Source organism: Entelurus aequoreus, linkage group LG15 (assembly GCF_033978785.1).
Source record: "Entelurus aequoreus isolate RoL-2023_Sb linkage group LG15, RoL_Eaeq_v1.1, whole genome shotgun sequence".
NCBI classification, from domain to species: Eukaryota; Metazoa; Chordata; class Actinopteri; order Syngnathiformes; family Syngnathidae; genus Entelurus; species Entelurus aequoreus.
This window is the reverse complement of record NC_084745.1, coordinates 18,553,117-18,567,819: the sequence shown is the minus strand read 5'-3', so window position 1 is coordinate 18,567,819 and position 14,703 is coordinate 18,553,117. Positions and strand designations below refer to the sequence as shown.

The 14,703-nt window shown below is 39.9% G+C and overlaps 2 protein-coding genes across 6 annotated transcripts in view; one reads left to right on the top strand and one right to left on the bottom strand.

Annotated features, from left to right (window-relative positions):
• LOC133629887 (threonine synthase-like 1) overlaps window positions 1–14,703 on the bottom strand; it is a 211,311-nt gene that overhangs the window by 142,112 nt on the left and 54,496 nt on the right. Inside the window, 1 exon segment of the mRNA XM_062020959.1 lies at window positions 12,530–12,666. The gene's annotated coding sequence lies outside the window, so the exon portion shown is untranslated.
• LOC133629885 (rho GTPase-activating protein 21) overlaps window positions 1–14,703 on the top strand; it is a 129,480-nt gene that overhangs the window by 76,656 nt on the left and 38,121 nt on the right. For 4 of the 5 annotated variants that reach the window (XM_062020953.1, XM_062020951.1, XM_062020950.1 and 1 more), the window contains exon 1: window positions 12,628–13,055. The exons of the other annotated variant lie outside the window; for it this stretch is intronic. In XM_062020953.1, coding sequence (XP_061876937.1) covers window positions 12,750–13,055 — 306 coding nt within the window. In that variant the 5' untranslated portion in view covers window positions 12,628–12,749. Of the gene's footprint in view, window positions 1–12,627; window positions 13,056–14,703 lie in introns of those variants that run through there. 5 annotated transcript variants of the gene reach the window in all.

Sequence of the window (14,703 nt, the reverse complement as noted above, 5' to 3'; positions counted from 1 at the left end):
CTTGGGATCTTACTGCAGCTATTTATTCTAGCTTCTATTCCAAGAATCTTGAGTCATCTTCCCCAATGGCCCTGTAACTCTCAGACCCACCTTCTTCCCTTCTCCCTAAAGTAATACAGCTAATGTCTAGAATGCATTTTGACGTTCCCTAACAGAAATGTGACATCATCAGCACCAGGATCCAAAAAACGAGCAGTCCCAGTCATTGCAGCTGTCTGTGTTAGGCACGGTTTGACTGCGGAGAACGGTCTGCAGCTCAGTCAGGGGGTCATTAAAGGATACTGATTTAAGTCCTGCTAACCAACACAATCCCTCGGGCCAATGATTTTTAGTTGCTTCCTTTTTGCAAGACGCTAATTAAACCAAAATATGGAACGCTTACTTCCATTTTCCAACTCGATTGGAAAAAAACGGCGATCCCTGAAAGAAGTCCGGGGTTTTTCTCACATCACAGCGGACACACTGGCTCCTTCTTGCAATTGTACATCACAATTGGGTTTGCAGGGGCTAAATATAGAGTTATGTCACCCAGTTTGTGGCCATTCCTGTCAACGTTTTCACTGGTAAAGCAGAAATGGGCGCCTGGAAAAGTGGGGAAGGCACACCATTTGAAGGGGAAGGCTGACAATTTGCCTGACATACTGTGTAAACAACAGGTGTGATGAAGGGTGTACCACTGCAGAGAAATGTCAGGATCAACTGAGGATCAGTCCCTTTCCAGATACGTTAGCAGCACTCAGTGCCTTCCCAGGTTGCTAGGTGCAACCCTATCCTCACGCTGTAGATGTGTGACTACCAGAAAGCTGTCATGAGAATATTCGGTGCAGTACAGCTGCTGCATGATGTTGTCAGCGCATGTTCTTATCAGCCCGTGCACGTGAGAGAGGTAAACACGGGAATGCCAGACTGGGCCAATGTGCTCAGACCGATATGAATATTTTAAGTTCCGTCACGTTGCAGTATGTATTTTTAGATACGGGGGATCATCGCTACAGTCGTATCCGAATTTTAAATGGGAGCTGTGAATATTTCAGTGCTGAGTTGAACGCAAGAAATGTTTGGGTTCTGTCTGAAAGGCTTTATTTTATAGTATTTTTCAATTATTTCAAATAATAGTACATCAACTCAAGCTCAAACGTTTCCAGGATTGAGCTTGTAACTCAAATATCTCAAATAAACACCACCCATTTACATTTTTTTAAATAAATGTCATCCGCAAAACACCACAACTTTAACACGTGACAACACACTTTTAGATAAATATTGTTTGAAAAACATGTACTGGAAAACAACTACATTAGTTTTATTAAATAATGTAATAATGTCAAGCATTTAACTAAAGAGGACTTCGAAATCATTTTTGGTCTGATCTGATTGGTGTATTGCTGTCTCATTAGATGTACAATGAGACAAGTTATCAAAGAGCTGGGATAGCAGTGAGTAAGGTTGCACGATACAAACAATATACGATATAAATAGGGGTTTAACGATTTGTGGTTGCCGATACGATTGTGGGACGATCTTAGTTTTTTAAAACGATATGATCCAAAAAGATTCAGTGAGATGAAATCGATTCAGTAACTTTTTAGCGGAAAAAAAAAAACATCAACCAGTGTGAAAGTGAAATAAATAGTAGATAGTGGACACTGCAGTTGAAGTTTCCTATATTCCTGTTATTTCTTGCAAGATAATTGTGTATAAATAAATTATGGATGCAAACAAAGTAACCAACAATTAATGGACAATGCATTCAGATTTTATTTGAATAAAGTGCAACCAACACTAAAGGTTGAATTAACTGGAGGAAACATTTTCAGCTCTCATTTTCAACATTCAAGACATTTTCAATACAAGTACAGTAACCATCAGTAGATTTACATGCAACGTTTGCTTTTGTTTGTCAACATTAAAATAATACGATAAATTGCAACCAACATCTTACCATGAATTGATTTACGTGGACCCCGACTTAAACAAGTTGAAAAACTTATTTGGGTGTTACCATTTAGTGTTCAATTGTACGGAATATGTACTTCACTGTGCAATCTATTAATAAAAGTTTCAATCAATCAATCAATCAATTCAAGTTGAATTAGCTGTAGAATTACCAAAGAAATTAAGTGAAACCAAAAGTTTTCAGATTAAATGAGACCTGCTCCTAATCTCATTTGTTAAACACAGAAGTTTCATTAATTTCGATGACACACGGACCAAATGACCTGGGATGTAATTAACAAAGTTGGAAGAGTGAGTAAAGTGTGACCACTTTTTCAGTCATAAATAACTTTTTTTTTTACTTTAAAAAAAAAAACTAATATACTTACACTGTTTTTAATTTTCTGTCTCAACCTGGTGTGTCTGCAAACTTGCTCTGCTGTCTCTTCCGTTTTGTCCGTCGCATCCTTTGTGGTTTAAAGATAGGTTGTGGCTTTATATTATTGTGTTGTGCCTTTTTTGTTGTTGTGGCTTTCAAAATTGTGCTGTAGCTGAAAGTTTTTGTGTTGTAATTAAAGATGTTGTCTTGTGGGGTTTTCATTTGTTATGAATATTCTCGACCACCGTAGGTATCCGCCATTTTTGTTTTGATGACACTTTAACAATAAACGTCCTTTTCATTTAAAGTGTTAAACTTCATATAAATTATGGAGCTCTTAAATTCAATGTTTTTCTTTTTATAGATACAATCAATTTATTGCCTTTTAAATCGATACCTATCTTGGGCAATTTGCCAAGCACAGATCAAAATACTTGAATTTTAGGAATATGAATCGTTACACCCAATCGTTACACCCCTAGATATAAATGATATAAATATGGCTGAGGGTGATCATAACAAGCTCTAGAGATACATATTACATTTAGAACATCATTAAGCAGTCATTTTTGCATATTTGTGGTGAAATATGTTTGGGATTTCATAGCAAGCGGACATGGCACATGTTACCTAGCATACTTGTCTTTATGAAGTCGAGTATATTAATCCTAAACAAAATTGGATTTACCAATGAATTGCTTTCATCATCAGTCATGAGTGTCCACTACTGTTAACGTGTCAGGCTAGGTGGTGCAGGTATGCGTTTACAGTTGTCCCACCTCAAACCCCAACCGCTGGTTTTCCAAGATCGTCTTCCACCGCCGCTATACAGGCTCTTTGTGAAGCTAACACTAGTGTCACAGTTCCTCAATGGGCTCTTTCACAGCCCAAGTTTACATTCAGGATGTTGGGAGTCTATAGCAGCCCTCATCTTGAATGTTTGTCTGCATATTTCTGATGGGTCTGAGATTCCAGACATGGGTGGGTACTCTTGTGGGTGGCATCTAATGTAGGTAACGGTCCATTAAAGCATGCATGCATGGGTTTGGTTCTCTTCTCAGTGACACATTGACTTCCCAGATTGTCTTTGGAGACAAACAGACTATGGTAGAGTTGCATTGTAATGGAGTGTAGTTGGTGGTTTTGGACAATCATACCTCTCCTAAACAAAGTGGCGACCCACAGCATGGACTACTGAGGAGTTGCAAACATGTTTTGTTTTTTTTAGTTTTTGAGAGCAGCTGCTTAGAAGTGAATGAGGTGGCTACTGAATGCTTGATTGGCAGAGGCATTTGTCTGGAAATGTCAGAGGTCACCTACAGACAATTGTCCACATCAGGCCGCGTTCCTTCACTTGGGAATCTTGCAAGTGTGAGCTAGGTTCATGCAACCCCCCTCTCCCGCCTCCTGTTCCGCTGGACTCTTTTGGGTGAGCGTCCAACCCAAACCCTCTCCAGCTCTCCAACTCGAAGGAAATCCCCTTTATTTTATTTTTTTCCCCATGTTGTGTTTCTTAACCGTGCAGCTCATCTGGTCTCCACAGCAAACCATGAGTTGTTACTCCTGCAGTTAGAATAGAGGTGACACATCGGCTCATGAATATGTTGTGGACAGGAGGCACGGCGGGTTTAACTGGTATCGATGGAAGGTTTTTGGCTAGTGGGTCATGTTTGAGTAGGACGAAAACACAGGTGGTGACATCGTCCTCTTCACAGCTGAAGTGTGCCAACAACCAGGTTTGTGTTATTCCTCATAATGGGAGTGGTCGACTTATCAGGGAATTCTGCATATTTTTCCATTCAAATCTTCCATTGTTTTCTGCATAGTTGTATGATGTTCCCAAGCAAATATTCTGATTCACTGCTTTACTGCAGATTTTCCTACATTATAACTAAGTAGCTGAGCTGATCTCCTTGACAAAGTCACATTTCTGTTTTTGACAAAAGTCCAATGCACTCCAGCGCCTCCCTTACAAGTGCAAGGGCAGCTGTCTGCCTCCTAGTTGACGGTAGGATTTGCACCCGCTGGAACCCCCGTGTGGAACTGTGTGAAGGAGGGTCTTTATGGGTGTGCAGTGGCGTGGGTACATAGCCAGGAGCAGTCGCTCATTAGCTAAACCTTTGTTACAGTAAGCCATACCTCGCGGAGACCAGATGCAGCGTGTCCAGATTAGATCTTTACACCCGCCAGGAGTCTTGAAAAGCCACCTCTGAATCAAGCCTAATCCCTCCCCCAGCAAGACTTTCTCTTTTTCTTCTCCGCCCGTCCTTCTCTCTGCACCACACACACATATTCGCAGCTGCAGATGCATCACACACACACACACACACACACACACACACACACACACACACACACACACACACACACACACACACACACACACACACACACACACACACACACACACACACACACACACACACACACACACACACACACACACACACACACACACACACACACACACACACACACACACACACACACACACACACACACACAGGTCTCAGAGACTAGTGTCTCATTCAAGCTTCGTTAGTGAACTACTTGCACTGCAAAAAGTCAGTGTTCAAAAACAAGAAAAAAAATATATAAAAATTAGGGGTATTTTATTTGAACTAAGCAAAATTATCTGCCAATAGAACAAGAAAATTTGGCTTGTCGAGACTTTCCAAAATAAGCTAAATAAGCTAACCTCAATGAACCCAAAATACCTTAAAATAAGAATATTCTCACTAATAACAAGTGCACTTTTCTTGGTAGAAAAAAAACAGACCTTTTTGCTCAATATGTTGAAAAATATTCTTAAATTAAGTAAATGCTAGTGCCGTTATCTTGACATAATGATATGCACTCGGCATTACATTTCTTGAAACCAGCAAACTTATACTAAAACTAGGGCTGCAACAACTAATCGATTGAATCGATTAAAATCGATTATTAAAATAGTTGCCGATTAATTTAGTCATCGTTTCGTTGGATCTATGCTATGCGCAGTTTTTTTTAGGTTTTTTTTAATATAAAAAAATTATTATTATTATTATTTTTTTTAATAAACCTTTATTTATAAACTGCAACATTTACAAACAGCAGAGAAACAATAATCAAAATAAGTATGGTGCCAGTATGCTGGTTGTTTTCAATAAAATACTGGATAGGATAGAAATGTAGTTTGTCTCTTTTATCCGATTATTAATCGATTAATCGAAGTAATAATCGACAGATTAATAGATTTTTAAATTCCTCGTTAGTTGCAGCCCTAACTAAAACTAATTTATTGTTCTTAATGGAAAGGCAACAAGGCAACCATTTGTTACTCTCGGGGTCTCCTAGCCGCTCAGGCAAATCATATTGTCTAAAAATGCATCTTCCCATCGATAACATGACATCATCGCGCCAAGTGCGTGCTCTTTCAGTCAATTCGTGCGCATATATACAGCCCGGCCCCCGGCCAAATTTTGTTTTATTGTAATTTTGAAGAATTTATCTGAATGTGCATGAACTATTTCTGTTCAAAATTGTTAGAAATGTCACATGTTAAATGTTTAAATATTAACTGTTCGTTTGCTGTACCGTGCCAACTGTACTACTATATGAGTACGTATTTTCTCTTGTTTCATTGAAAATAAAACAGCAAAGTCCATTTGTCTGTCATCTGTTTTAATTATGAGACACATTTGTGTCAAAATCATGACTTTTTTTTTCATGCTTGAAGTAAGACATTATTACTTTAAAAAAGTAGTTTTATACTTGTGAGTGTTGATGACACAGCTTTGCAACAGTTGATAGTCTAGTTTCAAGCATGTTTTACTCAATATAGGTCATAAAATCTTAGCAACAAGCTGTAATATCTTACTGAGATAATTTAGGACCAAAACACTTAAAACAAGTAAAACACTAACATAAAATCTGCTTAGTGAGAAGAATTATCTGACAGAAAATAAGCAAATATCTCCCTTATTTGAGGTATTTAATCTTACTTAGATTTCAGTTTTTGCAGTGTGCAGAGATTCCGTTGCTTGCTTTTGTTGCTATTTTGTGTATTACACAATCTAATAAAGCATAAACTTTCCACAAGACTTTGTAGCGAGGGTGTGGTATTTTTGGTCCATTCATGAGGTCACTTATACATCCCAAAAAACATGCCTTCATTTTAGAGATTGCCCGATATGTTTTTTTCAGGATTGATACCGATTATTAGTAGTCATTAGTCAAGATGGCCAATAAGCTATATTTTAAAAGCCGATATTCATTTACAGTAAAAGTTATTTAAACATGAATAGTATACGTCAGTTAACAGCTGGACAATGATTTAAGTTGTTTTTTAACATAATTTTCTAGGAATCTTTGGACCAGTAGCGACATAAGGTTTAATGCTGCGCTAATGTTGTGGTTAATTTAGCACCAAAAAACATTAGGGGATTTCACAAACACCTTTATTACGTGTGTCTAAGAGGAACATTTCAAAATATAGGAAATCTCCTGGGAAAATTGGTAAAAATATGGGATTTCTCTACATTATAATAACTTTGTCTACTCAGTTTTATAGCAGTTTATGGTTTCCTCTTAAGGAACCTTGAAACATTGCTAATATTTAAATAAAAACTATTTTAGGCTCCTTAATGTAGTTCATAGTTGAAACATTTGTTACAGAAAGTATGAGAATGTGTGAGCTGCTGCCTGCTCTTCTTTACTTATATAATACCGTATTTTTCGGACTATACGCTCCGGAGTATAAGTCGCACCAGCCGAAAATGCATAATAAAGAAGGAAAAAAACATATATAAGTCGCACTGGAGTATAAGTCGCATTTTTTGGGGAAATTTAATTGATGAAACCCAACACCAAGAATAGACATTTGAAAGGCAATTTAAAAGAAATAAAGAATAGTGAACAACAGGCTGAATAAGTGTACGTTATATGACGCATAAATAACCAACTGAGAATGTGCCTGGTATGTTAACGTAACATATTATGGTAAGAGTCATTCAAATAACTATAACATATAGAACATGCTATACGTTTACCAAACAATCTGTCACTCCTAATCGCTAAATCCCATGAAATCCTATACGTCTAGTCTCTTACGTGAATGAGCTAAATAATATTATTTGATATTTTACGGTAATGTGTTAATAATTTCACACATAAGTAGCTCCTGAGTATAAGTCGCACACAAACTATGAAAAAAACTGCGACTTATAGTCCGAAAAATACGTTAAGTCTCCTATTTGTCAAAATATTTACACAAAGTTTGGATTTTTGGCAACGATATCTTAATGTCCATCCATCTCTGTTGCGTTGTTATTTGATTGAATCACGGAAAATGAAACTCTTTGCACTCCTGTAATGAGCCCACTCTCTTAGTGTTGTGGATGGAGGCTTGTCACGCGACTTGATCGCTGCAGTAGCGAAAACAAACAAAACCGGTAAGATGGCAGGAAAAGAGGACAAAAAGTGGATTTCCCAGAAAAAATGTAATGTCCGATACTGTAGGTAAGCAGTGGTACGCAGGCGACCAGCGCTGCAAGGAGTATAGGGGGTGAAGGGGGTGTGGCCTCTTGACCGGAGAAGAATTCAAATATCAAATCATATCTGGGGAGAATTATTGACAATGAAAGTTTTTTTTATTCTTGATTGAAATAAAATAAAATAAAAAATAGGCACCGGCAAAAAGATAACTTTTACTATCTACTTTACTAAATAAAACAAAATAAATAAATACTGGTATCATATCTGTTTATATAGTATCTGCTGATGAAGGCTGATACCGATATACATCAAAATGCCAAATATTGGCGCCGATAATCAGTCGATCTCCACTTCATTTATCTTGCTTTAAGGGAAGGGTCTTCTCCAAGCTGTCTTAAAGTGTGCGATTCTCCAAATTTCACCAGAATGTTCCTTGTTCCCCCCATGCATGTCTGAGATCTGACACAGCTGCAGTCTGACTGTTTTCTTTGGCCCTGCTAGTCATGTTGCGTGAAGCCACGAGGTCATCTTCAGAAAGATCAGGCTGAGGTGGGGTTGGGGGGAGGGGGGGGGGGTAAGCGATTACGGCGCCAAACTACACTGTGACCGAGAGTGGGAAGCCGTGCAGAGTGGGGCAACAGTGATGGGGGTCCAACAAAGGCTTTTCCCGACATAAACTTGAATATGCTGTTTTGTTATGAAACCCTGCACAGCTGGTGGTAGAACATCACAGGTGTTTATAGTTGTGGTGTTGCATTATTTGTACGTCACTGATCCTTTTTTGTGTGTTTGCATTTTACACCTCAATGGCATCTCATAAAGTTTTTTGAAAGAATTCCCCCAGCTGGTGTTAAGGAGCTGCAGACGGTTTTATTGTGTAGTGAAACAAGCCTTTTTTTTCAACCTGTTGCTTTGCTCCTAACAAACTAGACTGTGGGCAAATTATGATGTGCGCCTTTTAGTATCGTCCAGACACCGTAGGGCTTGTTTGCTATTTTGTATATTTCTTGTTTGAACATCAGTTGCCATGACGGGAATTTCAAACAGGCAAAGTCTGTGCAGCACAATGTGACTTTTCTGCTCGGTAACAATAACCAACCTCCTGAGAACCGGCGTCCTCTGCAGTGGACATTTGTCTTTCGTATAACAGGGCTATTTTTTCAGAAATGTGTAAAGAAACAGACAAAAGGAGTGTTTTACGACGCTAAGATGACCCAAATTATCCAAAAAATAGTCCCAAGCATTAAACTTGTCCCCACTTCTAGAGTAAACTGCAAAATCCAGAACTCACACCAATCTTCTGCTCTGGATTTGCATTTCGGACCACATAAAACACGCTCGCTCTGATCGATCCGCAGGATGTGACCTATTCCTGACACCCTCACATGCAAATCACTATGGCATCACATGGAAGTCACAAGTCCAATGTCTAACATTGTTGTGTTGCCATGACAACCGAGTGTATAATGTTTCTGGGTGGCACGTCTTGTTTGCACGTCTGCTCGCCAACAGCAACGTTCAAATTTCCTGCCACAACATCATGTGTTTTAAATCTGTAAGAGTCCCCACGAGCATAATTGAATGTACGAGCGGTTAAGATAAGGCATTTGGTTGCAACTACAACTTTCTAAATAAGGCAACAACATGGTGGCATTTTTCCAAAATCCCTTCCCTTCTCTTCTAAAATAAAACCAGTCTTCAGGTCTGCTGAATTTGGCACATTCTATTTCCGCCATCTTTTCCATAAGGAATATCCTGAGCTATATTGAGCCCGATGCGGTAACGAGATGCCCCGTAACCTCAGAGGGGAACATTCCGCGACTGTTGTTGTTTTTCATAGTCGCTGCTCGGAATAGAAAATAGACTGCTGTTTACATTTACGCCGTGTACGGTTGCACTCGGCTAACGCATGCTTACAAACCGCAATGGTCAGTGATAGACGTGCGTTGGCTGCAGTTGGATTGCAAGCTTGTTCCCACCACGGCTGGTAATTAAAGCACAGCCCAGAGGGGGAAAGTGTGATGAAGCATCACGTTGGTGTTTGGGCCACCAGGCTCTGTAGGATTGCAGCCGGTCTTTAAAAACAGAAGAGTGCTCCTGTCATATACAGTGTGGCTGGACAACTATGGGAAACAAATAACAATCACGACTATTTTGATTCATAACACGACTATTCATTCAATTAAAAAACATCAGTATTTATTGTACCACCAAAACTCAACTTTAAGTATAATTTAAAAATGGTAAATGGGTTATACTTGTATGGCGCTTTTCTTCCTTCAAGGTACTCAAAGCGCTTTGACACTATTTCCACATTCACCCATTCACACAAACATTCACACACTGATGGTGGGAGCTGCCATGCAAGGCCATCAGGAGCAAGGGTGAAGTGTCTTGCTCAAAGACACAACGGACGTTACTAGGTTGGTAGAAGCTGGGGATCGAACTAGGAACCCTCAGGTTGCTGGCACGGCCACCCAACAGCGCCACGCCAAACATAAACTAGTAACGAATAAACAACAACATAATAATAGTAACAACAATAACTTAAAATAGCAATATAACAAAATAAAATTCAGTTTTTCTTTTTTTTTTTAAATACAGTTTACCTTTTACACTTATTTTGCCACCATAGATTGTGCTTTTTGTGTCATAATTACAATTTAATTTAATTAAAAAATCCTCACAATTATTGGTGCAAAACATCTTTGGACAATTTTGTCCAGTATTTTAAGTCAAACAATAATAACCGCTGCGATGAGGTGGCGACTTGTCCAGGGTGTACCCCGCCTTCCGCCCGATTGTAGCTGAAATAGGCTCCAGCGCCCCCCGCAACCCCGAAGGGAATAAGCGGTAGAAAATGGATGGATGGATGGAATAATAATAACCGGATAAATGTATCAGTAAGTGCTTTAAATACATTATACATATATAACGTACTCTTTGGAAAATTGTATTTCTTTTGCGTAGTCAGACCGGATGTTGCGCACAGCGCTTTTGTTGCGAAGGGCGAGTGTGAAAAGTTTGGAGATGACTTGAGGCTGTTTAAAAAAAAGAGAGGCTCTCAAGCTGCGAGCGCTGCCCTGTTTGTACACTGATCTTACATCAATGATGTTGTTCACAACAACACAAACAGATGAGATGTCTTGTGGGTATATGTATTGTTGGTAACACTTTAGTATGGGGAACACATATTTACAATTAATTAGTTGCTAATTAACATGCAAATTAGTAAGATATCATCTCTTAATTAGTCATTATTAAGTACTTATTAATGCCTTATTCTGCATGGCCTTATTATACAACCAATAAGCCATTAACTAAGAGTCTTCCCTCAATAACCTAAGAATTATTGCTTATTAGTAACCCTAACCCTTATAGTTTCCCCTAGTGTCCAAATAACTCTAAATTAAGTCTTTGTTACATTAATAAGCAACTAATTAATGGTGAATATGCTCCCCATACTAAAGTGTTACCGTATTGTTCTTGCTAGCTTTAGTTTTGTTGTTTAATTGCTGCTTCAAGTGGCCGTCTCAACATTGTTTAGGATTGTTTATGAATGAGCCTTATCGGACACAATATTTTCCAAAATAAATGATCCTTCTCCTCACAATGACAGCATTTCACTCATTTATGTCAATTTTCTCGATATTCTGCTTTTATCGGCGGATTCTGTTTTAGTGGCCAATTCTGTGACTCCTTCCCGGAGTATGTTCTGTGACTCCTAGCCGGTTATGTTGACACAGAAATGCCTTACTTTTTTGTTGAGTTTAGTGAATATTGGTTAGGCATACTAGCGCTGTGTCAAATAAAAAGTAGCAACTACGGTGAGATATCAATCTTCTAGTAGACATGGTCCTGTTCTCACTTATACGCTCACTCATTTGTTTCACCGCTACAAGCTGAGGAATTTGCATGTACACTACCTTTCAAAAGTTTGGGGTCACATTGGAATGTCCTTATTTTTTAAGGAAAAGCACTGTACTTTTCAATGAAGATAACTTTAAACTAGTCTTAACTTTAAAAAAATACACTCTATACATTGCTAATGTGGTAAATGACTATTCTAGCTGCAAATGTCTGGTTTTTGGTGCAATATCTACATAAGTGTATAGAGGCCCATTTCCAGCAACTATCACTCCAGTGTTCTAATGGTACAATGTGTTTGCTCATTGGCTCAGAAGGCTAATTGATGATTAGAAAACCCTTGTGCAATCATTTTCACACATCCGAAAACAGTTTAGCTCGTTACAGAAGCTACAAAACTGACCTTCATTTGAGCAGATTGAGTTTCTGGAGCATCACATTTGCGGGGTCAATTAAACGCTCAAAATGGCCAGAAAAAGAGAACTTTCATCTGAAACTCAACAGTCTATTGTTGTTCTTAGAAATGAAGGCTATTCCACAAAATTGTTTGGGTGACCCCAAACTTTTGAACGGTAGTGTACGTTGTCCCATCAATCCTTTTTTTTTCTCAATTATAAAATGTCAATGATCGTGAGAAGCCAAAATCTAAATCGATATTTAATTGTCCAGCCCTATTATACTGTAGAGGTTCCTTGATTAGCGTTTTTGCAGTGGGTCCTTAAAAAGAGCTGCACATATAAAATATCCTTTTTTCTTTTATTTCCCTTGATTATTTATTTCCTTGCAGCAATGGATGACGTGACTTAGAGATGGAAGAGACAGGAAAGGAAGAGGCTGCCTGGTTTGTCTGAGTGTGTGTGTTGGTATGCATACCTCGGAGTTGTGTGTGGCCAGTGGGTGGGTGCGTCTAGCGGTCCAGGCTCTCTGCAGCAGCAGCAGCACACTCAGCCTCTGAGCTCTACTCTCTTTAGAGTGGAAGCATCAGCATGCGGGACGTCACGAGCAAAAATCTGGAAGAGATGGACTGAATTAGAACCGTTTTGAATACACTGAGTCTGGTCATCTACTTCTATTCCGCGGACTTTGCTATGCCATGCTAGCCCAGAGGAACGGGCTTCCTTCGGGCTGCAAGTCGCTTCCTCTGAGGGATCTACCCGACCGACGCGACGTGGAATCTGAGGGCTGCTGCTCCCTCACCGCATCCCCGTCATCTGGAAGCTGTCCCTGGGCCCGGCTGGCCGGGTTGGACGGCTGCTTGTCAGAGCCGTATTGTCTTTGGTTCCAACTTTTAGCCAGAGCCTACTGGGGAGAATTGGAACTGGGACTCAAGAGTTCCACCCGCGGTGTTTCCTGGGCTCGGCTTCGGGAAGCCTCCAGGAAGAACTGTGTGCGATCGCGGGTAAGGCACCAAAAAAAAGAGCATCCCGCCAGAATTTGACATTTGTGAGCATGCAATACTCTGGGATATGTACTTACTGAAGCTTTAAGGCATATAGGTTTACATTGGAGGCTTTTCAGAGGGGAGGGGGGGCACTTTGTTGTGCTGTTTGAGGAATTTTGTGTGCGTCATCCTGCTCTCCTGCGGCAAGGTAGTCCTGTTTCACTGACCGATATCTTTTATTACCTGCGCTGCATATTCGAAACACTTTGCCTTCAGAAAGCATCCTCCTAAATATCAAATGGCCATGCTGTATTTCCATGCATTTTTCCCCGTGATGAAGTGAACGTGGCTGACTCATGTTAAATATCTGTGGTCAAAGAGGCTTGGAAAGGAAAAGTGTGAGGGAGTGCAAGAAGCTACATGGATGACGTCAGAAGCCCAGGCCTGAGTCAGTCTAACAAAAACATACTTTGCTCAAAGTAGACAAGCAGTGACAGTCAAACTCACTCAAAGTGCTGATCTCATATAAATAATGATGCCAGTAGTGGCATGTAAATATGTTCATATGGCCTCAATGTGTATGCAATGCTTTGATGAGCAGACTGAATGCATAACTGCGTATTTGTACTGTCTGAGTTGGTTTTACGGCGAAGCCAAGGCAGCACTTGGAATGCTTAATAATTCATCGCGTTTTCTATATTGAGAGAGGAAGCAGGAGATGTGTGTGTGTCCCAAAGCCCTACGGAGCCACATAGCTTAGCTCTTGCATAACACAGCATTCATTTTTTAAACAAATAAACAAACAAACAAAAAACACCAGAGCATGAAGACGTCAGCTATGTTTGTGAACTCTGGCTTACATCCAGCTCATCACCGCTGGGTATTGCTGGAGAGTCATTCAATTGAGCCCACACCCATGCTTCTCCCTAAAGACCTCCACATCTGCTCCTCCCAGACAGCCACGGCGGGAAGTGTGGACTAAGAAAGCCAAGCGGTGGGGAGGATGTCTTTGTTTTGGATGTATTTCGGCTGAGGAGTCTCTGGTAGCAACACACCCTGTGGTGCATGATGGACGCCACACGCTCTCCAGCAAAATATTTCCAGATATCATTTTAGCCTTAATTGAACGGGAGTGACTCACCGTGTTGAGCATATCAATACGTGGTGTTAAATCAGGGGACGGTTTGAGTAAGGAACTTGAGCAATGTTCCTTCCAAAGCCACGGTAATCATAAACATATCTATGGGTGTTCTCATTTATCCAGGTCATTTTATTCTCAAGGCATTCAAATTGCTCGCGACGGGACTTATTTGGTTTGTCTTAGAATACATAGAATACAAAACAATGACTGGACCCGCTTGACATTCATTGCAGCTGGTCAACCTAGAAGGGGGTTCCCTACATCTGTGATCCCTTCTCAAGGGTTCTTCTTTTTCCTCATCTGGGTTTTTTTTTTGCTATTACTTGCCCGGATGGGGGCTAAAATCAGGGGATGTCGTGAGTTTGTGGAGCCCTTTGAGACATTCGTGATAAAGGGCTATACAAATGCAATTTGATTGATTGATTGAGAAGACGTTTCGCCTTCTCACTTAGATTGGTCTGATCTGGTCTTAAACTTAGATTGGTCAAATCTAGTCTTAGATTTAGATTGGTCAGATCTAGTGTT